The sequence below is a fragment of the Hyperoodon ampullatus genome (genome assembly GCF_949752795.1).
Source record: "Hyperoodon ampullatus genome assembly, chromosome: 2".
Classification (NCBI taxonomy): Eukaryota; Metazoa; Chordata; class Mammalia; order Artiodactyla; family Ziphiidae; genus Hyperoodon; species Hyperoodon ampullatus.
In genome coordinates, this window is record NC_136915.1 from 58660532 (window position 1) to 58686350 (window position 25819).

General features: G+C 34.0%; 1 protein-coding gene across 4 annotated transcripts in view; it reads left to right on the forward strand.

The window, feature by feature from the left end:
- Positions 1-24208, forward strand: part of MIER1 (MIER1 transcriptional regulator) — a gene marked incomplete at its 5' end in the record, with an annotated part of 52939 nt that extends 28731 nt beyond the window's left edge. For all 4 annotated transcript variants that reach the window (XM_079697586.1, XM_079697584.1, XM_079697585.1 and 1 more), the window contains 8 exons: positions 968-1032; positions 4359-4431; positions 10501-10652; positions 11887-11968; positions 13116-13210; positions 16294-16421; positions 20840-20979; positions 23732-24208. In XM_079697586.1, coding sequence (XP_079553712.1) covers positions 968-1032; positions 4359-4431; positions 10501-10652; positions 11887-11968; positions 13116-13210; positions 16294-16421; positions 20840-20979; positions 23732-24060 — 1064 coding nt within the window. In that variant the 3' untranslated portion in view covers positions 24061-24208. The remainder of the gene's footprint in view (positions 1-967; positions 1033-4358; positions 4432-10500; positions 10653-11886; positions 11969-13115; positions 13211-16293; positions 16422-20839; positions 20980-23731) is intronic.
- Between the last annotated feature and the right edge of the window lie 1611 nt (positions 24209-25819).

Genomic DNA, 25819 nt, shown 5'->3' on the forward strand with positions numbered 1-25819 from the left:
ATGGCTACTTCTTTGTATGAGTGACTTCTGTTACACAGTTTGTTTAGAAGTGAATGTAGGGCTGCTAATAATAATTTTATTGTGAACTTTGATCACAGATATGGTCCAGCTGAAAAGTATATCAGTGCACAGAGAGATTAGTTACTGAGATGATTGTTTGGGGGAAATGTGGTATTTTTCCCTTAGTTAAACCAGGAGCAGATCCATTGCCAAAGTTTGCTTAAAAGTGGGATACTAAGTGACTGCCTCTTGAAATAATATTTCATAATTCAAATCTGGTATTTTAGTTATGATGTATGCATTTAAGCTACAAATATACTGCCTATCTTAGCTTTTCCATAGGAAGAATTAATTTCTGTATGCAGTGTCACCCTTTTGAATTTTGTGTGCCATTTTAGAGTTGAGAAGATGCTGACAGTCTCATGGCTTTCAGATTTCCCACCCCTTTATGTAAATACATTCTTAGTCCAAAATGTAAACAAACAGCAGCTTGCCTGCTCTGAATAAAACAGAAGTTGGGAAGACATACATACCCTCTCTTCATGCGCTTCCCCCAAAGTGGTGCTACAGAGTTGTCAGTGCTTTAAGGAGCACTGTTCAGAAACCACTGTTTTGCCCCAATTCTTATTTTATAAGGGAAGAAACTGAGATCATATAATTTATTCTGTCACCAAGCTGTTGGAAGGAGAATTAGGCTTAGAAACAGATTATCTTGACTGATTCTCAGATTTTTTCTTAAAATTTTTTGTAGGAAGTCATTTTATGAAAATACATTGTCTAAGAAGATTGTCCTAGAAGGTTTATGAGTTTTGTTTTTTTTGTTTTAACTGACAGGGTATTATTTGATTAAAAATATCTTGACCTACCTCTGCAAATACCTTTTGGCATATTTAAATATTTGATGGTAGATATAAGAATGGATAGGATAAGCAATCATTTTATAGTACTATTGTCTTACTTATTCTAGATAGTGAAATAGAAGAAGAATCTGAAGAAGATGAAGATTATATACCATCTGAAGACTGGAAAAAGGTAGTTAGAGCCATATTTTCCCAAAACTTAGATAAATAAATATTTAAAAAGCCAAGTGTAATTATTCTTTTACTAAGTATAAATATTGATAAAATTGAAGTAAGTCTTTTTGTGACATATGAATGTTTAGACTTTCCCTTAATACATCCAGGTGAGAAAAATATTTACCTTTTTATAAATAAAATAATGGTATAGAAAAAATTGGACTTTTTTGAGCAAGCCAGTACTCAAAGCAAGATTAGAAATCCAAATTTCTGAACCACTACAAATTACACTTTTGTTAGCTACACTATAAAAAGTATCACATGTGATTTTTTTTTTTATACTTGAGAAAGCAGTTGTGGAGGCTTTGGTATTTGTTAAGTAAATTTTGTTTAATAAGTTAGATTACAAGTTTTTCCATCCCATATTAATGTCGATATTTACAACTCAGAGTATATTGTGTGAAGAGACAGATTTGAGCTTCGGTATAACTATCCATAATTAATTTCTAAAATGAGTCTAAAGATAATATATTGACGTAGTCTTTAAATATAAAATTGTATAACATTGTATAGTTAATCACATGGTTAAATTGAAGAATTTTAAGCTGTTGCAAAGCAGTTGACTTATTAGGAAGATTTATCAAAATGTTATATAGAATTGATCAGGGCACATCATTTATATAGAAGAGATGATGTCATTCATGTTGAGATAGGTGACCTGATACTTCTCTTAAAGTCTCCATTGAGGTTTTTTAGTGTTCTTTTTCATAGGTCTGATTTTTAATTTAGGGCATAAGTAGTCATTTATTTGGAAGCAGAATAGCCCAAAGTATCAAATTGAGTGGCCTTTCTGCACTTTTTTGAGTCATGATTGTTTACTTAATTAGTTAATACTTTTGAGGCTTCCCTGTGTTTTGTTTGTTTAGTTTGTTTAAAGTTGTCTGGTTTGGGATGCCTGGGGCAAACTTAAAAAGAGCTAACCTCCTTGTGGATTAAAATAAGGGAAAATCTCTATACTTAGAGTTTCAGTTGCGAAGAATGAAGTATTCAAATGAACTTGGACTGTGCTACCCAAGGATTCTGGGCTTCAGCCAGAATTGATCTATTTATGGGTTTCCAAAGAGACGTTTAGAAGAGAGAGACATTAGTGTGGGTTGGAGTGGTAAGGAAAGATTATCCCAGTGCCGGATGTGTTAATTAACTTGAGTGAGTAATGAATGAATGATGGGACTGAAGACACAAAAAAGGATCACAGAAGTTACTATTTGTGTGACCTATTTGAGCAAGTGTTCTTCAATCCATTTTTTTCTGATTCCTACATCATGTAGAAATTAAGATGAAAAAAAGCTAGAAACCTTGGGAGTCATCTTAAACTGTTATTTTCTACCACACATTCAAGTGTATTTATCTTATCTCCAATATAAATTGATTTTGTATCTGGAGTTTCCCAAGAGAGTATTTGATTAAGCCTTGAATTTTTTTCTCTTAATGAAGCAATAAAAACTCAGGAGGGAGAACATGGGGGAGATGAAGCCTTTACTGCTAGGGAGTATTAGTCCCTTCCTCAAGAAAAATATGTAATAAAGTAGGCCGCAGTAAATCCAGATTGTCTTATTTTAGTGAGATTTGTAAAAAAGTGTCAGGATTCAGAGATTCATCTTCTAAGGCTTGTAAGATGAAATTGAATTTTTATAGAAACTAGGGTAGAGGAAACAGCTTTGAAATCAAACCTGAGTTCAAGTTATAGCTCAGAGTTTACTAGTAGTGTGTTCCTGAGGAAATTAATTTTGTTGAGTTTCATCTCCTCAAATACAATATGGGAATGACAAATTCAGCCTTGTCGAAGTTGGTGAGGATTTAATGAAAATTTTGCATAAGATACCTGGTACATAATGCTCCTAAATGCTGTTTTCCTTCCCTTCCCTGCAGAACAAATTAGGTGAAAAGAAGTTATCTGAACTCAATAGGAAAAAGGAAGTGTCTTATCTTTATACCAGTTGAGAAGTTATCAACCCTGGCTTCATGTTAGAATCACTTAAAGAACTTTTAAATACTGATTACCATGGCTTTCATCCAGAGATTCTAGTTTAATTGGTCTGGAATGGATCCAGACATCTATATTTTAGAAGCACCCTAGCCAGGGTTGATAACTTGACTATTTATTCTCTGATAGGCATAGGTGAGTAAAGTTAAAAGAGCCACAAGAAGTGACAATAGAGTAATCTTTTTTATAGTGAAAGACATAAAGAAAATTCCTATATATGAGTAGAGAAAATGTGAATGTGGTATTTTTAGAAAACTAACTGGTTTTCCTGTACAGGTGCAGCAATAAATTTATTACATAGAACATGTCTTTGAAGTTATACTAGATAAAATGAAATTCTAACAACAGTGGGAAACAATAACAGGAGAGAGAAACTTTTCAAATCCCAAGAGTTATTTAAACTTACTAGACCATGATTTTGTACCTTTCCTGCATAAGTCTTCATTCTGAAAATGTAGTAACTGTATTATTAACATTTAGCCACAGACAAAAGAGGGCCCATGTAATTAATCTTGGTCCCTGTGTCTTGTACAATCTCATCAGTGGTGATTTCTCATTGTCTTTCTGAACAGCCAGTTTCCCCTAATCTGTGTTTTGACTATATAGATTGATTACCAGATTTCCTAAAATAAGATTTAATTACATTTGGGAGAAGTTACGATTTCATCTTGTATTGTTTTAATGAAAGTTAGGCACTAATTACCTGTCCAGTTGGTTTGGAGTTTCATTCGTTTGGCCTCTACTGAGCTTTATACAAACCCTTTCGTTATTTCCTTTACCTTAAAGCTCTGGTTCTCAGACTTCAGTGTGTGTCGATCACCTGGACAGCTTGTTAAAACACTTATAATTGCCGAATCCCATCCTCATAGTTTCTGGTTCAGTAGGTCTGGTGTAAGACCTGAGTATTTGCGTTTGGTGATGCTGATGCTGCTGATCCAGAGACCATAGCTTAGAGTGGGATGCTCTGAAAATACTTTAATTTGACTTTCTGCTTTTCAGAGTTATCTTATAATTGAATTATAAGAATTCATTTTGATTTCCTTTCCTCCATATTTTGAAGTAAAGTTTGTATCCATTTCACCCCATTATTATTACTAATATTTTCATCCAGTCATATCCAAGGTCTTATCTATTATTAATTCATGCATCCTCACAGTACTCCCCTGAGATAGTTATTTGGTTGTAACTGTGCTTTATGACAGACCAGGAACAGTTAACCCAAGAAGGTAAATCTAGAAAATGGATATAGAATCTGTGTTACTAGATCTTATTAATGTTTTATGTTATTTTTAAAATAGGAGATTATGGTGGGCTCCATGTTTCAAGCAGAGATTCCAGTTGGCATTTGTAGATACAAAGAAAATGAAAAAGGTGAGTTATTAGTAAATTTACTAATTTATAGCTGAATTCATGCTTTTGAATTGATGAACTGTTTTTATAATGGGATAAGAACATGACAGTTTGTTTGTTACCCTGCTGATTTATGAAAAAGACCTCTGCACCAGTATCTGTAAGAAATAGTTTTCTGTTTCTCCACTTCTATCCATAGAACTCTAGCCAAAAAAGAAAGAAAAGTGAATGCTTCTTTGGTATTAGGTTATCAGATGACTTAAAACATTCCAACTTTTTATTTTTTTCGTATTTTAAGTACTCTGAAAAATATGCCCTTTTATAACATTTATGATTTATATTTTAAAAGGTTATTTTGTTTCAGTGGAAGCTGTTGGACAGGTTTTAAAAAAAACAAGTAAACAACTAATATAAAAAGTTTATTTGCTTCTGAAACTTTTAATATTACTAAAATTGAGTATTTTGATGTTTGTGTATTTAAAATACTTTGGAAAAACAACTTGTATACTTAAATTTTACATGGTTTTTTTCATTATTTTGTCTAAAAGTGCTAAGGTAAGTCACAAATAATAAATATTTAACAAAAACAGAATACTTGAAGATTTTTTTTAAGTGTATTTCAGATTATCTGCTTTGGGAGAGTTCCAGAAAGAGAGAGAGAGTGTGTGTGTGTGCGCGCGCGTGCGCACGTTTAATGAGTTTTCATGTGTGGTGTGACATCACTCAATGCTAAAACTCTTTCATCATTTCTTTATTTCAGTTTTCTTTTCCGCACTTCACCTTGCATATGCAGAGCCTTTGGGAGTTGTAGAAGTCGTCTTGTTTGTTTTCTTTTTTAGCATTCCCTCCAAAAACTTAATTTATATTCTAAGTATGCACCTGCTTTCAGGGCAGAGCAGCAGATCAGAAGCAGTTAAGGGAACACCACAGGCTAGTAAATTCTAGTGACAGAAATGTTTTAACACAACAGTAATAGCTTTCAAGTTAATTTCTGCAACATACAGGAATGTTAAAGGTATCAATATGGAGTGACCTTGTTGTATATTGAAATTCTGTGCACAGTGTTTGTGAATACATTGTAATTGTGTGCAAAAATGAATGATCCATTGGCTTTTGTATTTTTTTATATGTGGCAAGTTAATATTATGGCTAAAGATGGTTTTAATTATCTCTTAATATGTTTACCTTTTATTTTAACATGTTTGCATTGTCAGATATCACAGTGAATAGTGATCACAATCTCCAATTTTGATTTACTGTTTTCCATTTTAACATTTTAGAAAGCAATTTTATGTGTGTATATATATATATATTTTTTCTTTCTTTCTTTTTTTTCCAGAAGAGCTGTGGTTTATGAAGCTTTCTCACTTTGAGAAATTTAAGCGTGTTATATTGTATGAGGATCAGATGCATTTATCAGGGTTACTGCCTTAGAGGAGTCACTATGGTTCAGGCCCTTTCCTCATCTTTGTAGTTCTACGAATTCAAACTTTGGTCATGATATCAAGAATTCGTCTCCACTTAGGTTAACCTGTGCACACAAACCAAATTCTTGTAAAACTATTAGGTAAACCACACTGTTAGAAATAAAACTGTCAAAGGGATAGTACTGATTAGTGCCTTTTTCCCTTACAGCGAAAGTTTCACAGGGTATTTTTCATCAGTTTGGTGATCACATTCAAAAGGGCGAGCATTTGGTTTGGGTGATTTTGATAACAGTGCCACAAAACTTAAGATATCTTGATATCTGAACTGTAAGGAATTATTCGGCAGTTGGATTAGAATTTTTCATTGCTATAAGGAAACCCTATTACTGAGTATCCTAAAGAGACATTAACTTTTTATCTTAAATGTATGTAAATGATCATTTATACTCAATGAGTATATTATAATCATTTGTTTATTCATCTTTGTATCCTTAATACCTTGGGAGATCCTTTTCACATAAGACACTTCATAAACATTGGTAGCTGAGTTATTAGGTGGGTGCAGATAGTGTAAACAGAACGTATGTGGAGTCAGTAAACTTGAATCAGTATCTAGGCATTTGGCCATGGACGTGTTACTTAACTACTTCTTTTTTCTCGTCTATAAAATAGCAATCACCTATTTATTTATAAAGCTCGTTGCGAGGATTTACATGTGATGTTTTTATGTGTAGTGCTTAGTGGCATAGTGTTTGGCACATAGAAAATGGTCAGTAAGTGGCATTAATATCCAAAAGATGATTAATCTTACCCTTATGCTTAGGTTTTATTATTCAGATTTTCAGAAAGTATCAAATTTATGCTCTTTTGCTTGCAGGTGACAAAAACTGAGTTCAGTTAGCTTTAGCAAAAAAGAATTTACCTGATTGCTTTACTGGGAAGTTCTGGCTAGTCTGGCTTCAAATAAAACTGGATTCGGGATTTTTATGATATCAAGTGTCTCTCCTCCCCCTCTTTCCTTTATTGTCAGACAAGCTAGGATGGCTACTGGGAGCTCATGACTTATACTTTTCACTATTCTAGCCAGGAACCAGGAAAAATGGGAACTTCCCCATCCCCCTTTGCTCCAGCAAAAGTCCTAGAGAGAGCCTCTATTGACTGAGCTTGCGTCTTACCCAACCAGAAGTAATTACTGTAAGCCAAGGGATGAGTGAGTACTCAGGCTTGCCCTGGCTCATTTATCTCTTGGGGCTCCAGGGAGCAGTGTCAGCCCTGCTCAGACTGTATGAAAAGGGTTTAATTCCCCAAAAAGTGCTGGCCATATGAAAAACATGATTTTTAAAGTTATGTGGTTGTTTTGTTTCTCCCACGTACTAAAAACTGAGTAAATGCTGCAGCTTTGTGATAATACTAAATAATTCGAATACTTGGTAAACATCTTACAATGCACAGGACCCCTTTCCCCAAACTAAGAAGTATCTGGCCAAAGGTGTCAGTAGTGCTGAGGTTGAGAACCCTTTACTAGATTAGCTGAGAATTAGATGGGCTACTTAGGAAAAAAAGTCAAGAGAAAGGAACAAGGTATTCTCAAATTTTCATGCTTGCATGACGTAAATTTTAGAGTAAGTAAATGTGGCTAGGAATTACAAAGCAGTGAATAGCAAAGGACCAGGTGAATTGTTGTTTATAATGAATATTAGGTGAAATATTGATTCTTAAGTTGCTTACTGAAAAATGAACACATGTATTACCCTTAGTTGATAATAATAATACTGTTGAAACAGGCAGTTCAATTAATCTACACATAGGAAAAGCTCAGCTAGACAACTTAAAATTCATGTCATTAATCACAGTGCAACCTTTTAAGAATGTGGAAATCTCTATTATAAATCGCATTATTACACCTTGCTGATTATGTTTCAGCATTTTCATTCTCATAATATATTGATTAGGTAGAAATTTTACTTGGGCATTAAAAATGGAATGACACTTTTTTTTTAACAGAAACTGGAGGTTTATAAATTTCTTCATTTATTTATTCACGTTTATTCTTACTCACTAGGAATTTCCCAGATTGCAGAAGTTTTTGATTTTGTGGTGGTAGTTTCTCAGTTTTCTACATTTGTCATCTCCATTCCCACCCCCAACACACATATAATGAACTTTGTTAAATTATTTTGAACTCATTTTTGCTTATCTGACACATTTACTTTTATTACTTAAAATACCATAAAAAGCACTTCCCCAGTTAACAACCTGTGGTAATATACTAGGCGAGCTCTTGCCTTCTGAGACTCTTTCACTTATTTATAATCACTTGTAAATTATATCTTTCAGTAGTATAAGGTGGATATATTTATGGTTGCTTTTTAAAAGTTCTAATATTTAGGCTTGGTAATTCATTCGAATGAAATAGTTTCAGAAGATCCTGTTACAGTTCAGTGATTGTGATCTTTCAAAATCCAGCATGTTCATGAAACTATACAATTATAATAAAGACTGCTTTTTCCTTCTGTTGCTGTCATATTTATAGAGATTATTTTTCCTCTGTATTTTCGTGTGTTTTATCATAATGGTGGAGTTCTTCCTGAATTTCTGATCTCTTGGCGTTTAGTCATTCTATAGATATTTAATAAATATCAACTGTGTTGCCTTTTTTATTTAGATCATAGTCAAAAGTCATATTTAGAGTACAAACTTAACTGGAAAGTAATTTGGTCTGTTTCTGGAACCAGTTAAGGCAGTGTGGTTTATTCTCTGAGAATGCTAATTGTTCTCACCTCATTGTCATTTTTAGTATATGCATTAAGTGAAGTATCATATTCTCAGGGTTAGCCTATCTGGCTGCTAGTCACAATTCTAGGGACCTGGCTTCTCACTTGGCGCCATCTGGTGATGTTTTTGTACTCAGTTTAAATAAGCATATCTCTGTATCCTGTGACTTGGGACTTCCAGATTGATTCCAGAAGTATCTCTCAGGTAGTTTGTGCTTGTTTCATAGGCTCGACATGGGGTATCTAACTGGGAGAACACTGGGGACTCAGGGACCCACCCTCCATTGTCTTCTTCCTGAATCAGGGTTTCCTTGTAAGGCATTGTCCATCTCCCACTCCCACTCCAAGAATATAAGAACTCTAGTGTGCTCCCTTTGGCAAATAAAGGCTGAGCGCAGACCAGAAATCAATAGCAATATATCCAAATTCACTTTATCATGGGAGTTTTATTGTATTTACAGTTTGGAGTTTTACTAGGATTGTACCAACAGGTTAGAAAAGGAATAAGGTTTATTACTAAGGAAAAATTTAAAGTGTATGTGTGTAGTGGCAGGGGAGTGGGTGGGGACGAGGTAATTTATATGAAAACACTTAACATAGTACCTGGTATGTAGGAGATGTACCTTTGTTAGCTGTTAATTCCTTTTCATAACACAAGGAAGTTTGACACTGTCAGCTATACTTTGTCTCTGAAATTCATAGTCTTTGTCCAGCTGGCTCCTTTCTGTTGGCATTTAAGTGATTATGTCTCATGCCTTTAAAAACCAACAAACAAGCAAAACCAAAAACTTTCTTCAGCTATGCTTCCTCTCTAGCTACTGTACTGCTCTATCTCCTCCCTCACCATGGAACTTTTCAGAAGAGTTTTCTACTTTATTTCTTTACCTTCCATTTCCTCTTCATTCCTCTCCAGTATGGCTTTGGCTTCCATCTCTGCACAGAAACAGTTCTTGAAACATTCCCATCTTTGTTAGTAAATCCAGTGCACCTTTTCAATTTTCATCCTGCTTGTTTAACAGCATTTAACCAATCTGTTACTCTCTGAAACATTTTCTTCCCCTTGCTGCTATGGTGCCACACTTTTGATATTTCTTCTGTCTTGTGACTGTTCCTTCTTAATTTTGTCTGTGTTTTCATCTTCCTGTTGTTTAGGATTCCACAAGGCTCTCATCTTAGTTTCTCCTCCATTCTTTCACTTATAAAATTTTGGTGAAATTGGGGCTTCAATCTTATTATAATGGAAATTTTGATGAAACCTAAATGCTTTTTTTAAAAAAGTAATGACTTGTTTTATGAAAATGATTTATGCTTATGACAATATATTTTCAAGCATCATGGAAAAGTACAAAGATGTAAGAAAAAATTGTCCCAAATCCTACCACCAAGAAATAAGCAGTGGTAACATTTGGTGAGCATTCTTTTAGACATCCCTATTCAAAAATCATAATTATAGCTAACATTCATTGAAACTTATTTAATATGTGTCAGAATTGTTTTAAATTGCTTGAAATCCTTACAGCCATGTATAATAGGATTGTTTTCCCCATTTCACAGATGAAGCAGAAAGAAGGGAAGTTAACTTGCTGGGGTCATACAGGTAGTAAGTGTTGGTAGTGCTCTTCAAAACAAGAGAGCTTGGAATTTGGTAAACTCAAGCTAAGTCAGACTACATCTGAAAGGTGCATCAAGTGGTACCTTCTGTTTAGATTGCTTAAATCACTTGTTATAAATATTGCCCCAGAATGAAGTCACGCAAGTAGTGGGACCACACTTTACCTCTCAGTTCTCAACAATTTGGCTCTAAATATGGGTTATTTGTTCAGTGATATGTTTTAACACAAACTATCAATTTTTGGCATTATTTTTAACATTATATTTTACTAATTTAGTATATGAAAATGATGATCAGCTCCTGTGGGACCCTGAGTACTTACCGGAAGACAAAGTGATTATATTTCTTAAGGATGCATCTAGAAGAACAGGTGATGAGAAAGGTGTAGAAGCAATTCCTGAAGGATCTCACATAAAAGACAATGAACAGGTACATGAATAAGAAATAACTTACAATATTCCCAAAATATATTAACCACATATGTTTATAAGTTTAAGTGCGGTCACATTTAGTGCTATTCTATCCACCAAAATTCCTTTACAGGTGGTCCCTGACTTAACAAAGTTTCAGCTTAAAATTTTTTGACTCTATGATTGTATGAAAGCAGTGTGCGTTCAATAGAAAGCATACTTCGAATTCTGATCTTTGCCCAGACTAGTGTTGAATATCTCTTGTGATGCTGGGCAGTGGAAGAGAGCCACACCTCCCGGTCAGCCACGTGATCATGAGGGTAAACAACTGATACAACCATTCTGTACCCATACAACCATTCTCTTTTTCACTTTCAGTACAGTATTCAGTAAATTACATGAGATATTCAACACTTTGTTATAAAATAGGCTTTGTGTTAGATGATTTTGCCCAGCTGTAAGCTAATGTAAGTGTGCTGAGCACATTTAAGGTAGGCTAGGCTAAGTGATGGTGTTCAGTAGTTTAGGTGTATTAAATGCATTTTCAGCTTACAGTATTTTCAACTTAGGATGTGTTTTTTGGGACCCATTGTAAGTAGAGGAAGATCTGTAATGTCATCAACAGGGAGTCTGAGGTTTATAATCAGCATAAGATATGTAGTATTGACACTCATTGGTATGACTTCAGCTCAAATAAAAATTTTGATATTTTATTTTGCCTGTATATATTTTTTATTAGGCTTTTTGAACTTCCTTTGCATATCCCATAGAATCTGTGGATATCATCAAGTTGGGAATACCTGTCGGGGATAATGTTATTCTGTATATAATAGAACAGTGCCTACCATGAACCTAATAGCAGCATTATATACTTTTTTGCCTTTTTCACCAGGGTTTTTCTTTTCTGATTTGTTTTAAATTGTCTTTGAATAGGAACCCCAAAAAACCAAAAAGAAGGGACTTGTGATTATTATAAAACGATTTCTTTTTATTTATAAATTCCTAGAGTACCATGGCCACCAGTAGAGTATTTGCTTGTCCATTATTTTCTACATATTCAGAGGCAGTTAATTATCAGGAATGAATTATGTTTGTTTTTCTTTAGTGTTCTTTATGTTGCATTTACTAGAATTATTTGTCCTCCAGAAAGTACGAAAACACTTGATTCTGGAAAAGCTTTTACTCTCTTAAGAAACTGTAGCCTTGAATTGTTCATAGTCCAGGTTACATACTGAAGCCTTTTATTTTTCTAGGCATTATATGAATTAGTTAAATGCAATTTTGATACAGAAGAAGCATTAAGAAGATTAAGATTTAATGTAAAAGCAGCTAGAGGTAAGCATAAATATTAATTTTTTATTTGTTTTCATGATATAGCAGAAATTTAAAATTTAAGCTTTTCAGTTTACCTAGGTATATCCTAAATTTAATAATACTAATCTCTGAATTCAGTAAATATTTGCTGGAGAACAACTTGTTATAACTTGTTAAATAACTTGTATATAACACAAGTGTTACACAAGGCATTATGGGGAATGGGGTTAATATTGTCCCTTCCTTTATGGGAAAATAAGGCCATTTAAATAAAAATATATAATGCCTTTCAATTTTAAGACATTTTTATAAACATTTTCCTATTTGATCTTGGTAATGACCCTGTGAGCTAAATAAGGTGAAAGATGTTAGCTTCACTTTAAAACTGATGAGAACTGAGGTCTCTTAGCTGAGGCAAGCATAATTCATAAATAATGAAGCCAAAACTAAAATCCAGGTTTTTCACTTTTTTACTCCAAACTGGCTCTCACCCCACCTCACTAAGAGTACTGTTTATATATCATTATGTAACAAATGAAAGATTATTCATTCAACAGAATTGGAGGGCCTACCAAACTGTGGGGACATAACTGTAAACAAGGTCCCTGACGTCACGGTGCTTAGAGCCTAGATAGGGAAGCTGAAAAATAGTTACGAGTTCTTCCAAGGAGAATTAGAGGGTGCAATCCAAACTTATTGCAGTGGGACTTAACCTAGTTGGGGGAAAGAGTGAGGCTGTCAAAGAAAGCTTCTAGAACAAAGTGATATTTTTACTGGGCTGTAAATAGCTAGGTGAAAGGGGGTTGAGGTAAGAGGCAGGAAATAACTCTAGACAAAGGGAAGAGCATGCACAAAGTCTCTAAAGTAAGAAAGAACATAACGAATTAAAGGAATTGAAAGGTAGCTGGTTTAGTTGGATCATAAAGAATAAAGGGGAAATGGCACAAGTTGAGGTTGGAGAGTCAGGGACTAAATCATCCATTATTAAATAAGGAGTTTTTGTCACTATCTTTTTCAGCCATCAATAATAGAACTCAGGAGTAAAATACTTCCCTCCTTGTTACCAGAAAGTTACATTCTTATTTACAACTTTGTTCGTTATATGCAGCATTTGGGAGAATATTGTTTAACAGTTTCCCCTCCTTCCCCCGCCCCCCAATTTTGTCAGAGGAATTATCTGTTTGGACAGAGGAAGAGTGTAGAAATTTTGAACAAGGGTTGAAGGCCTATGGAAAGGACTTTCATTTGATTCAGGCTAATAAAGTAAGTGATGATATATGTTGTCTCTTTTATTAAAAGAAATTTAGTTAACCTAGATTATATTAAATCTTCTATTATGTTTTCTAATGTTAAAGGTTCAATAATGAATATTTTAATACACTGGTATTTAGAAAATTATAATAAGCATGCCTAGACTTCCTGGCATGTATTTGCCAAGTGACTGTTCTCAGTGTATGATATTGGAAGCCTTTAAGTATTAGACGTTTATAAATATGTTCATCAGCTTCTGGATGGGATGTGTGTATACACTGTAATTACTTAAAGCTATTTTCCACAAACTTGTTACAGATTTTTTTTTAGGAGGGTCTTACTTGGAAACTTTAAAGCATTTTTACCATGACATTATTTATAATTAAAATGTTTTTTACATTTGCTTAAGTCCTAAGTGGTCTAAAATCAGATACTTAATATTTAATTTGGTTTTAATTAAGATTTTAATTTTCCAGAAGAATATCTCAATAAGTCAGCTTTATTATACATTATATAATTTTATAATTTGACAATTTAGCATAATTTATCATGCCATATGGATAATATCAATCATACAGTGTCAATGTATACCCAAAAAACCTTCGTAAGTACTTGCAAATTTATTCTTAGGTTTAATTCTCTTAAACTGAAATCAGGTAAGATTTTAATAGTAACTACACAATTGCATAGAATAGAAAAATGTGTTCCTAAGGGAAATTAGGACAGGCAAAATTAAAATCTCAGAATGTAAATATAGGAAATTAAGTAATTTCTAGGTTTATAAATATCACATTTTTAGCAAATATAAATGACAAGGAGCTTGGCTTTACATGTTTCCTTAAGGATGGTGTGTAAGATATGTGATGGCTTATCTAGGATGATGCTGAAAGTATCTGGGCTTATGTGGGCTTGGTTCTGAGGCTCTAAATAGTCTGTCGTCACATTCTCATATTTTATACCTCTGGATGTGATCCGATGGTATTCACTTGATTTGTTTCAACACATATTTAACAGTATTTTATGTTCCATAAATAAAATAGTTGCTTACAAATCCTTTGAGTTCATTTTTCTCATTTTTGTTGTTCTTTAGTTTATTCTTGATTATTTTGTTGAATTTTGGTATTTGACATCAGACATAATTAATGAGAGAAATTTTGAGTCTTAGCATTGATGTGAAAGGTGTATCCAAATCATCTTAATGTTGTATCCAACATTAAGGTGTTGTATCCAAATCATCTGATAATTTCCAATATAGTGAATACTCTATGAAAGGAGTGCATTACGCTAATGATTGTTTCATGTAATGGCTGTGCATGTTTCTGATTTAAAAAAAACAAATTGTCTCATGGTTGAAAGGGACAACGTTTTGGGAAAGAATTTTCTAGCATTCCTGCTTGAATTCAAACACTATTGACCAAACCATACTGGATTATCTGTGGAGGGACCCTTGGGATGATAAGCTGATGTAACTGGAAGGAGCAGTCCTTTTTTAAGGAATAAGAACTTATTAGGTGACTTAAAACTATTAGCCAAAAAAAAAGTCTTAACATAATATTGAAAATTAGACCTTGATTTCTTTATAAATATTTGGGATGGTGATAGTTCAGTGTTACAGAAGTCATCCGACCTATATATACCTAGTACACTAGTTGTTCCAGTGAACAAAGGGAGGACAATAATTCTTAAGAAGGAGAAGACATTGAAGTCCAGTGAAAACATTAAGGCTTTGTTTTTACACCTGGAATTGAAGTTTGGATCTTAATGATAGGTTGTATTATGCACACTTACTTAATTGAGGATTTTTCATAATAATGTTAACTTTGCATGCTACAAAATGTGTTTGTAGTTTTTGCTTTCGGTAACGTACAGTTGACTTGACAATTGTCTACTAGAAATAAGATTCTAAAAAGGAGGCAAAAAACAGCTTGAGAAGATGACTGTATTTTTAGTTTTTGTTTTTAAAGCCCTGATAGCTTTGTCTTAAAGAAACATGGGCCAGAGTCATAAAGTGCAGTCATAGGGGCAGAAAGAAAAATATATGTCGCATAACAAAATAAGGATGTCATAAAATTGACCTTAGGTGCAGTCAGTCCCACCGGATACCTTCTTCAGAATCAGAAATTTATGAGTTAAAGCATATTATCTTGCATCCCAAACACTCATTCAGATACCTTTTTAACTCCCAGTATTTTATATGCATCATCCCTGCCAGCTCTCTAAGCAAAGTAGCAAAACAGGGAATTTTGTCAACATCAGTTGCCAATCTCATATGTTTAATATTAGTAAAGCCATTCAGTTGCCCAAATAGGTATAGCACAGTAAGCCACTGGAGTAATTTAGTAAACAAAGTATTAGCATTACTATAATAGCTTTTAACTCACTGGGGAATACTTTCAGCCTTTCTAGAAAGTAAGTAACTGAGTCTGGATCAGTGTTGGAATTAGTAAGAGAATCCTTTAAATGGGAATTTAAAGGCAGTCTCCCTAGGCGTTCTGTGAGTAAAAGTATTTGCAAATTGTTTAATAACATTATTTTAATTCAAATGCCACTTCCAGACATTTTCAATAAAGGGGTATTTATTTTATAGTAAATGAACATATGATAGTCTCTTTAAAAGCATAATGCTATTGACATATATACACTACCAAATGTAAAATAGATAGCTCGTGGGAAGCAGCTGCATAGCACAGGGAGATCAGCTTGGTGCTTTGTGACCACCTAGAGGCGTGGGATAGGGAGGATGGGAGGGAGACACAAGAGGGAGGGGATATAGGGACATATGTATACATATAGCCGATTCTCTTTGTTATACAGGAGAAACTAACAGCATTGTAAAGCAACTATATTCCAATAAAGATGTTTAAAAAAAAGGTTAAAAAAATAGCATAATGCTAAATATCTGAAGACCTGCTGCCAATGTATTTTTCTTAATGGGAGTTCAGAAAGAGTAATTTTTCACACGGCTGCTACAGTGTTGTGGTATTATGTATTACTTAAAGACCAGCTAAATTTGTTTTCAAACTTCAGGTATTTTTCATGAGATAACTCCTTTAAGGAGGAGATACTTGTTAAAAACAAGTATTTGTTTCTTATAGGTTCGAACAAGGTCAGTTGGTGAATGTGTAGCATTCTATTATATGTGGAAAAAATCTGAACGTTACGATTTCTTTGCTCAGCAAACGCGATTTGGAAAAAAGAAATATAATCTTCATCCTGGTGTCACGTGAGTGTATTTTTTCTTTTGAGTCATATTTTTGCTAAGCTTTTCTAAATTTTTCTTGAGAAAATTGTAATTTTTAGAATCTTCTTTCTCTTAATAGGATAAAAGTTTACATTAGTTTCAATTTATCCATTTATTGACATCTTCATAGGGCATTTGGACTTTTCAGTGTCTTATAAATACATTGTAAACTACAGTTCATCTTATTTGAGACAGCAAATTTATCAAAGCGAATGTTAAGAGTGTATGTTTTCAGTAGTATTCCTGAGAGGAAATGGATCAGAACAGCTGTGAAGGCATGTTTTTGTTAAATTCTATTCCATTCAGTATAAGCACATACAGTTTTGATCTAATAACACTGAGAGAGAGCAGTAAGAATAGGAGAGACTATCTTTTCTAAAACTTATAGGGCCATATGCCTAATAGAGGCCCTTTAAAGAGGAAGGGAAATTAATATTTTTCCTTTCCCAATCTATTTTTGATTCTGGGAACCAAAATCAGATTTGCATATAGATGATATCAAAGGGAAAAGACATAGGGCTATAATAAATCAGGTAAAATTGCATTTTCTTTTTTATTACAAAGTTTTTTATAGAGAGGTGCACATGTGCATGATGACTTCCCTTTCCCTAAATATTCTGAAACCTTTTCCTCTAACAAATAATATTTAATAAGTAATGCACCTTTAGCTAACTCCCAGTGATAGAGGGAGTATAGTTTATTATATCCTCTTTTTAAGCAAAATGCCTTATATGTCTAATCCATTCCCCATGCACCAAATTCTCTTAGCTTCATTCAGTCTAGCTGTGGAATGAAACACTGTTCCCACTCCCACTAGCAATTTGTGACTTAAGTATATAGTACATAGAGTATTGAACCCTTCATTTCACGTGAGTTGCTCTAAAATGCTGATGAATTGTGGTGGAATTGACTTTACCATATACAAATTAACTTTGCCAATACCTTGAGTATTCCCTAATGTTTATGGAATAAAAATAATGCAAAGTTGTGACTTCATTTGGTCACCATGCACCACTAAAGTTCTTAAGCCTGGCCAAATAACTGCCTTTGGAAGATGTGCTTATATGCATATTTGCTTGTGCTTTTCAAACTCCTAGGCTGCACTGTTTCTTGGTCATGTTCATTTACAGGTGTCTCTGCTGGTCACTTCCTTGGAGGATCAAACACTCTAAAATCCAAAGCCAAATTATCTAAAAGGGAATAAATGGGTATGATTGCCCCTGGAAATCATGAGACATTGGACTCTGTGCCTCATTCCCCCTTGTTCAAATCTCATGAGTAGAATTTTATATATAACAGTATTCCAAATTTTATATAATTGCTTACTGTTATCAATTTATAGTTAAATTTGTATTTATTGGTAGTGTTGAGTCACAGTGATGTAGAACTAGATACAGCTATCTAGTCTTCAGAGTATATCTTAACATAGTCAGTTTTCAAGCTATTCTATAGGGAAAAGCAATAGTAACATCTTTCATTTTTTTCACCCATTTCAGAAATAATGTTCACACATGAACTACAGGCAATCTGTCGTCATCAGCAGTAAGAACATAAGAATTGCCATGCTGGGTCAGACCCATGGTTCATCCAGTTTTCTCTTTCAGAAAGCATCACCAAGGGAAGTGTTGTGGGCTGGCTTAGTTGGTCCTCTGTGATGTCAAGCTCAACAGGTTAGGTAGGGATGTGCTGCCAAACATTTTAGTTTTTCTAATAATCTCTCCGTAGCTTCTGAAAACTTTTTGAAGATACTTATATTTGTAACCTTGATTCTCCTTAAGGTTTAAGCATTCTGTAGGTGGAGTAGTCTCAGTTAAAAGTAATCCCATATCTTCTCTTTTCTCAGGCTTTAAGAGTTAACAGCATGTTCCCTGGTGTTATGGTAGGAAGTGAAGAAATGCTTTTCCCCCTAGACAAGAATACTGTGTTTTTGTAGGCTTCAGTTATATCCCCTCCCGGGTCTTTTATAAAGTTTTTTGTTTTTTGTTTTTTTAACTGAAAACTATAATTTTTTACTCCTACTCGTCCCTTTTAGCTGTGTTAAATCTCCTGTAAGAAGCCATGACCAGACTGTATATTCCAGATGGGGAGAAATTGTGGTTTTCTGTAGGCATGAAGATATTTTTCTAGTTTGCTTCCAGGACCTTGTCTTTCTATTAATAGTTGCACTTTAAGTGACTGCACAAAACATTAAGTTAATGCCTTTAGACAAAAATTGGACTGAATTTTAAAATTTTCCTCCTTAGTCAGAATCCATAGTTAAGAGCAGATTATCCTGAAAGTTATTTGCTCATTTTTCTGTTACATTGTTACCTAACATTTATTCACCAGAATGAAGCACATTGCCACTTTTCTGTCTATAAATGGCCTTTGAAAGATCCTACGGTGGATTCTGTCTATTCACTACCTACCTGGAAGAATTGGTAGCCATATGCAAATTGAAGATTTTGCTGTAACAGCCTTGCAAATAATTTTTTTCGAAGTAAAATTTAACTCAGCATAACTCGAACTATTTGAATGCTACTCCAGCCTCCTGTACGGTCTACCTGACTCTTCCTTTCTTAAGCATTCTGGATGCCATTAACCTTTAAGAAATAATAGTAATAAGTCTTTCACAATATCATTGTTATATTCAGAAATTTAAAATAATTTTGATACCTAGTCAGTTCTAGCTTCCTTTGTGTGGCTTTTAACATCCTCCATTACCCATTCCCACTATGCCAAATTTATTTCCAACAATTCTTCCTCATGCATCATGTTTCTGTTAACTTTAGCTTCTGAAGTCCCTTCATGCTCATTCTGTTTCTGTGTGATTTGTTACATAATTGTTCTGTAATGGCGAATGACATAAAGCCAAAGAGATCTTAAAAGACCATGAAATTTCATTCCCTCCATTTATAGATGAGGAAAATAAGGCCTAGAATGTTAAACTGATTAGTTTGTGGTCATATATGTTTCTTTGATATGTGTTAGTTTGTACTCTTAACCTGTTGGAAGCTTCTTGAGGTCAGATTCTACATCCCTATATTATAAACTACACGTTTATAATGTATGTCCCTGTATATAAACTACAACCTGATCACGTAGTTTGAGATTAAAACTATAGTTACTAGTCTGTTCTAGACTGTTACCACAGACTTTCAGTAAAGTCCCAAGCCCTTCCATGGTTTCCTTCTTGTCCACATTCTTACTTACCCTGCTCACAAAATTCTAAAAGATAAGATTTGCCTTACTATTTCTGTTATACTTATTCTGAGGGAATTTAAAAATAAATAAGGTATTTTGGGTTTTATTGCACTTCTCCTCTGCACCATGCACAACTTAGGCACTGGTGGTGCAGTGATAAAGCAGACTAAACTCCCTGCTTTCAGGGAACTATTCCAGCACAGGTGATGCCAGACTTTTTCTGTAAAGAGCTAGAGAGTAAATGTTTTAGGCTTTTGCAGGCGTTAAGTTCTCTTGCAACTACTTAGCTCTGCTATTGTTGTGAAAAGCAACCATAGACACTATGTAAGTGAATGGATGTGGCTGTGTTCCAGTAAAATACTGTCCATAAAAATAGGTGGCCAGCCCACAGGCCATAGTTTGCTGACCTTTATTATAGTGACTTAATAGTACTTCATAGTTCATAAAACACTTTGCTACACATATCTTATACAACAGCCCTGTGTGGTAGATAGGTCATGTATGGTTACCTGCATTTTATAGGTAAAGACACTAGACCTGAGAGAGAGAAGTATTTCATTCAGATCTTCTAACCTCAACCCAGTGTCACTTACCACAAATGTCTTCCCATGCCATACAGTTAGGAATGACTTAGGGAAGGAAGTAAGCTCACCTCTAACAATATATGGGCAGATACAGCTGGCAGATAAGCCCAGGAACTTAGTGAGTTTATTATAGCTTAGCTCTAGCAGAAAGGTAATATAGAAGGTAACAGGAAGGTAATTCATTATTAGGTCCTAATTTGTCTTTCAGGTATTGCCACAGCCATCAGATAGTCTTTATGAGCTTTACAATCCCAATCTGTGTCTGTTCAGAAATTCTCTGTACTCCTTCTGATTGACATCATCCCTGTCTCGTCATTTACAGATTTCCTGATTTTAGTTGGCCCCCTCTGATCACTTGCCTACAGTTTTTAAAGTTTTAAAACTTCCTATAGGTCTCTAAAATTTGCTAGTGTAGAGCACTTACATATTTTTCCTAGAAACATGTAACCGAAAGGAGCTTTCCATTTAAATGTTCAGACACTGGTGTCATAGATGAGGCACTGGAATAAATGTAAGTGAAAATTAGGATATATTTGCTAATAAAGCCTTCTAAATTTAACCTCAGTCAATTTTAATTTTCAGCTGTTTTTAATGTAAGAAAATAATTGTCTTATTATTTTACTCAATTTTAAGGGATTACATGGATCGTCTTCTAGATGAAAGTGAAAGTGCTGCTTCTAGTCGAGCACCATCCCCTCCCCCAACTGCCTCAAACAGTAGTAACAGCCAGTCTGAGAAAGAAGATGGCACTATAAGCAATAGTAATCAAAATGGTAAGCAACCAAAGAAACACTTAGATTTCTTCATAGTGATGGGCACTTTTCTTTCAGTAGCTAGGAAAATTCAGTTTTGGTGTCTCTTAAACTTCCAAAGCAGAACTAAAGTTATAATTGTAAATACCAGATGAAACATAGTATCAGCATACATATATACTAACACACAGAATATGTACAAGTCAGTTGGAAAGAATTCCCATTGATATCACTAAAAAGTACGTTTAATAAAGTATACTATCAACAGTGACCATTTCTTTTAAGAAATTAAGAAAATAGCATCTGTTTTCTTAGCAGGTTGGAATGTCTAGATATAAGTATTCTTGTTAAGTCTTAGACCGAAACTCCAGCCATTTCACATCAGAAATACACAGATATTTATAAAATACTTTCAGAGCTTATAACGCTTTATTAGGAAACTGCTTTAAGCATATAAATGAAAAGAAGCAGATAACAAGGGCACTTTTTAAAATATTTTCCTCCTTGATAACAATAACCTTGAAGGATGAGTAAAGATAAAGCAGGTGTTAGCCTGTGCATTAATATTGTACAGAAACATTCATTTTTATGTCCATGAAAAAGAGAAGCAAAAAGCATACTAATATGTTTGAGATTCAGATAGTGTTCTTGTTTAAAATATACAGTGGACCAAGGATCACTGAGCTGATCAGTAAGACCTAGTCAGAGAATTATCTTGATTTCTACTTTAATTAAAATAGTCTTAAGTAAGACCATTGCTAAGCAGAAAGTAATAAATCCTCCAGTCCTTTTTAGGAGGAAACTGGTGAATTAGAGACAAGCTCTGCCCACCTGCATTCTGATGTAACAGCTTTAGGGGAGGGCCAGTGGAGAGCTAACCTCCCCCTGACAGAAACTAGAAGAGGAAGAATTTGAACTTTGTTCTGATCTATGCTCTCACACTGGCATTTAATATACTGTGGTGAATATACTTTGTTCATTTAATGACCCCTCTCTATTCCCTCACTACTTCCCCTCTAAGAACAAGCCAAACAAACAAATATTAGGGCCCAGCCGTTTCCTGATTCAAGAAGGTTCATTGACATGATTTCTAATGCCAATCACATCCATCCTGAAGTTGAATAAGAAGCTGAGACTGACTTTGGGACTAGGAGTGGAAACTCAGGGAGGCAGACGGTTGGTAGTACAGTCAGCCCTCTCTATCTATGGGCTCCGCATCTGCAGATTCAACCAACTGCATAGCAAAAATATTTGAAGAAAGAAAAAATTCCAGAAAATTCCAAAAAGCAAAACTTGAATTTGCTCTGTGCTGACAGCTATTTACATAGCATTTACACTATTAGGTATTATAAGTAATCTAGAGATGATTGAAAGTGCAGGGGTCATATGCATTTTTCATGCTGTTTTATTTTATATAAGGGACTTGAGCATCTGTGGGTTTTGGTATCCGAGGGGGTCCTGGAACCAATCCCCTACAGATGCCAGGGACTACTGTATTTCTGTCTTTTCTTATTTGCTGATAACACCAAATAAATTGCTTCCCTTTCTTTTCCTTCTTTGTTTTTTAACCATTTGATGATAACATGCAGTTAGCCAAGGAAGAGTGTTCATAAGTTACTTATAAATTACTCATCCCAGAAGCCATTCCCATCAGGTACATTTAAGATTTCCAGGTTTTTCAAGGAAAGGAAGGAACTTTGCAACCCAACTGTCTTTTTTTTGTAAGGGGCTTTAATTCACGTCTTGAAATCTACTAGTGCTTTTGGACCTAATGAGAGTGTCACCAAGCTTCTTGTGCTTACTATGACAAAATCACTCCTCCACTGTCATATGGCACGTAATCCCATAAGCATACATGACTTGAGTGCACCTTTGAGCTGGGGAAATAGTATATTTTATTTGACCAAAATGTGTGTTTGAGGCTCTCGTTCTTTATAGTGAATATTTTTCAGAAAATTAAATTTAAATTAACTCCAGTGGCACATTCTATATTTTACATTAAGTATTTGCAAAATTTCTCCATTTTGCAGTCAACTCTAACATGACCTTTTGTCACTTCATTAGAGTACTTATACTCTTTCTTTTCTCAATCTATTATAAAGGAATTTGTGTTTACCTTTAGCATTTTCAGGTGTATGCTTGGACAGTGCAAGCATTAATTTAACATTATGACAGATTATTTAAATCTGTTTAGATAAATATAGCATATGATCTTTACCCTTAACGCATAATACCTATAGATTTACATTAAGAATGAAAACGTCATGTCATCTTGCTTTTTATATATGGCAGAAAACTCAGACTTCTAAAGAAAGAATATAATTTTTTCATGGTTTTAGAAAGTTTTGGCCTTTTTGCTAAATCTGAATAATTTATGCATATCTTTGCTTTAACTCAGCTTATTTAGACTGCTGGATCCATTGCTTATTTGTTGCCACGTATAATACCAGCATGCTATTAATATATGCCAAATTCTGTTCTTAATTCTTTACATTTATTAACTTATTTAATCTTCACAGCAATCCTATAAGTTTGTTGTTATCCTCATTGTATATGTGATGAAACTGAGGTACAAGAGAGTGTAAATAACATGCCTAAGGTCACACAGCTACTAAAGTAAATAAAGCCAGAATTCAAACCATATGTGTACACAAATTTGATACCTCACTTGCTCGATAAAAAGTTATTTTACAGCTGTTTATAGCTGTGTTATAACAGTTTAAAATTTAGCTTTTTAATATTAGCAGTTTCATTCATGTTTCTTCCAACTTAGGGGTGTCATCTAACGGACCAGGTGAAACATTAAACAAAGAAGAAGTGAAAGTTGAAGGGTTACACGTTAATGGACCAACAGGTGGAAGTAAGAAACCACTTCACACAGATATGGATACTAATGGTTATGAAACAGATAACCTTACCACTGACCCAAAAATTGCCCATACGACTGCAAGAAATGAAAGTGATTTTGATGAAAAAAGTGAGAGACCTGCCAAAAGGCGAAGGGTGAACAGCAATGGAAAAGAAAGTCCGGGTTCTTCTGAATTTTTCCAAGATGCAGTCTCACATGGAAAATTTGAAGATCTTGAAAACACAGACGACTAAATTTTAGACTTATTTTACTTTCTTTGGAGTAAATTCTGGTGTGACTAAAGTTTTCAGGGTTGATGGGTTACCTTAAAAAGTTGACTTCCTTGAAGCAGTTGGTTAAAATTTGAAAATTTGAATTGTCCTAACTTTAGTAAATAAGATTTCATAATTCTGCCTTTTTCAGACTTTTTACTTTAAAATTGTGAAGGCCCTTTTAAGGATATATAACAAATAGTTTAGTAAATTTGAAAGATACATCTGTACCTTCTCATTTGATGTATTAATCCTAAAATTTCACTACAAGATACTTTTTGCTTAGTTTGATGGCAGAGAAGAAAAAAACAAGTTCAAATTTCTGATTAACACCAATTTTTCTGAGTTTCTTGAAATGTCTTTTATGACACATTTTTCTTCTCCATACAAATTGAGTTATCATTATTAAGGAAACCCTTATGAACCCTGAAAGTTATGCTAGCATGATTTTTTTATATATAGAAGTTTAAAAATAAACCAAGTCAGGTTTGTATATGTAAAATTGTTGACATCAATGATGTCTTTCCATATTCTTATCTGGGCTTAAGAAATACATTCTGTATTTTTCCAGATTCTTTGTAGCCTTTGGAAGATTTTTACAGTACCTATGTCTTGACTGAGCTGTCCTTTCTTAATACAAAAGCTTGTATAATTTTCTTAACTTGTACAGTTGGTAAACTTTTATGAGAGGAATTGATATTCTAAGTCTGTCAGCTTTCATTTTATTTTGCTAAGGTTTTTCTAATGAATTTTTAAGTGTTTGTGTAGTAACTAAATCATGTTTCTTATATCCAGGTGGTAAAAGCATTCAGAAAGGATTGTGAACATTTGTTTTTTTCAAGTTTCTACTTAAGGACAAATAGTTTGAGAACTCTGAAATTAAGCATGATACTTAGATCACATAGTTTGTTTTGCATTTGCTATAATTTTCAAAATTATTTTTGAAGCAAGACAAAAGTTTAATGTTGGCTTAAGTGCTTAAATGTATCATGCTGACCAGAATCCTGTTCAGTTATTTTTATATGCATTACAAAATTTCCCATTTTTGCATTAAATAAACAGGGGAAAAGGTCAAGTGATACTTAGATATTGGCACACACAAGGAGTTGGCAGGCAACAATATTGATTTTATGAGGAAAAAGTGATAAAGTTAGACGTTTTTAGACTTCCAGTTAACAATCCAGCTTTTCAGATTTGATAGTGTATTTCCAAAGTGAAAATAAGATATTCAGTAACCATTGCTCTGTGTGATTACAAATAGGATCATCCATTTGCATAGCCTTGCAATAGTGCCATTTTATTTTTAGTGCAAAATTCTTGTTTAAAAAAATGTAGTTTTATACAGCTGATAGACCAACCTATATCCAAACTTTTATAAAAGATTATTAACTATTCTTGTTTTATCACACAGGCATACCCCAAATGCTTCTACTGATTCATTTTCAGCCATCAAAGAGCCAATGCCTTTTTAAAATAAATCTTCTGTGGTCTTGTTTTTAATGGCTCAACTGTCTAATGCAATTGAGTAGAGGTTTGCACTGAGAAATTATGGTTTAGGCCTTATCCCCCATGAAGTATTACTATTAACCTATGTTCAGACTGCTTCCCTCCACCAATGTGAACAACTTTTTCTCCCCAAACAGTGTTAAAAGCCACTTTACAACACTTGACTTCATATGATGTAGATTCACTGTTGTTATATACATATCCAAGTAAATCAAAGTTTTGGGTGGAAGTGTTG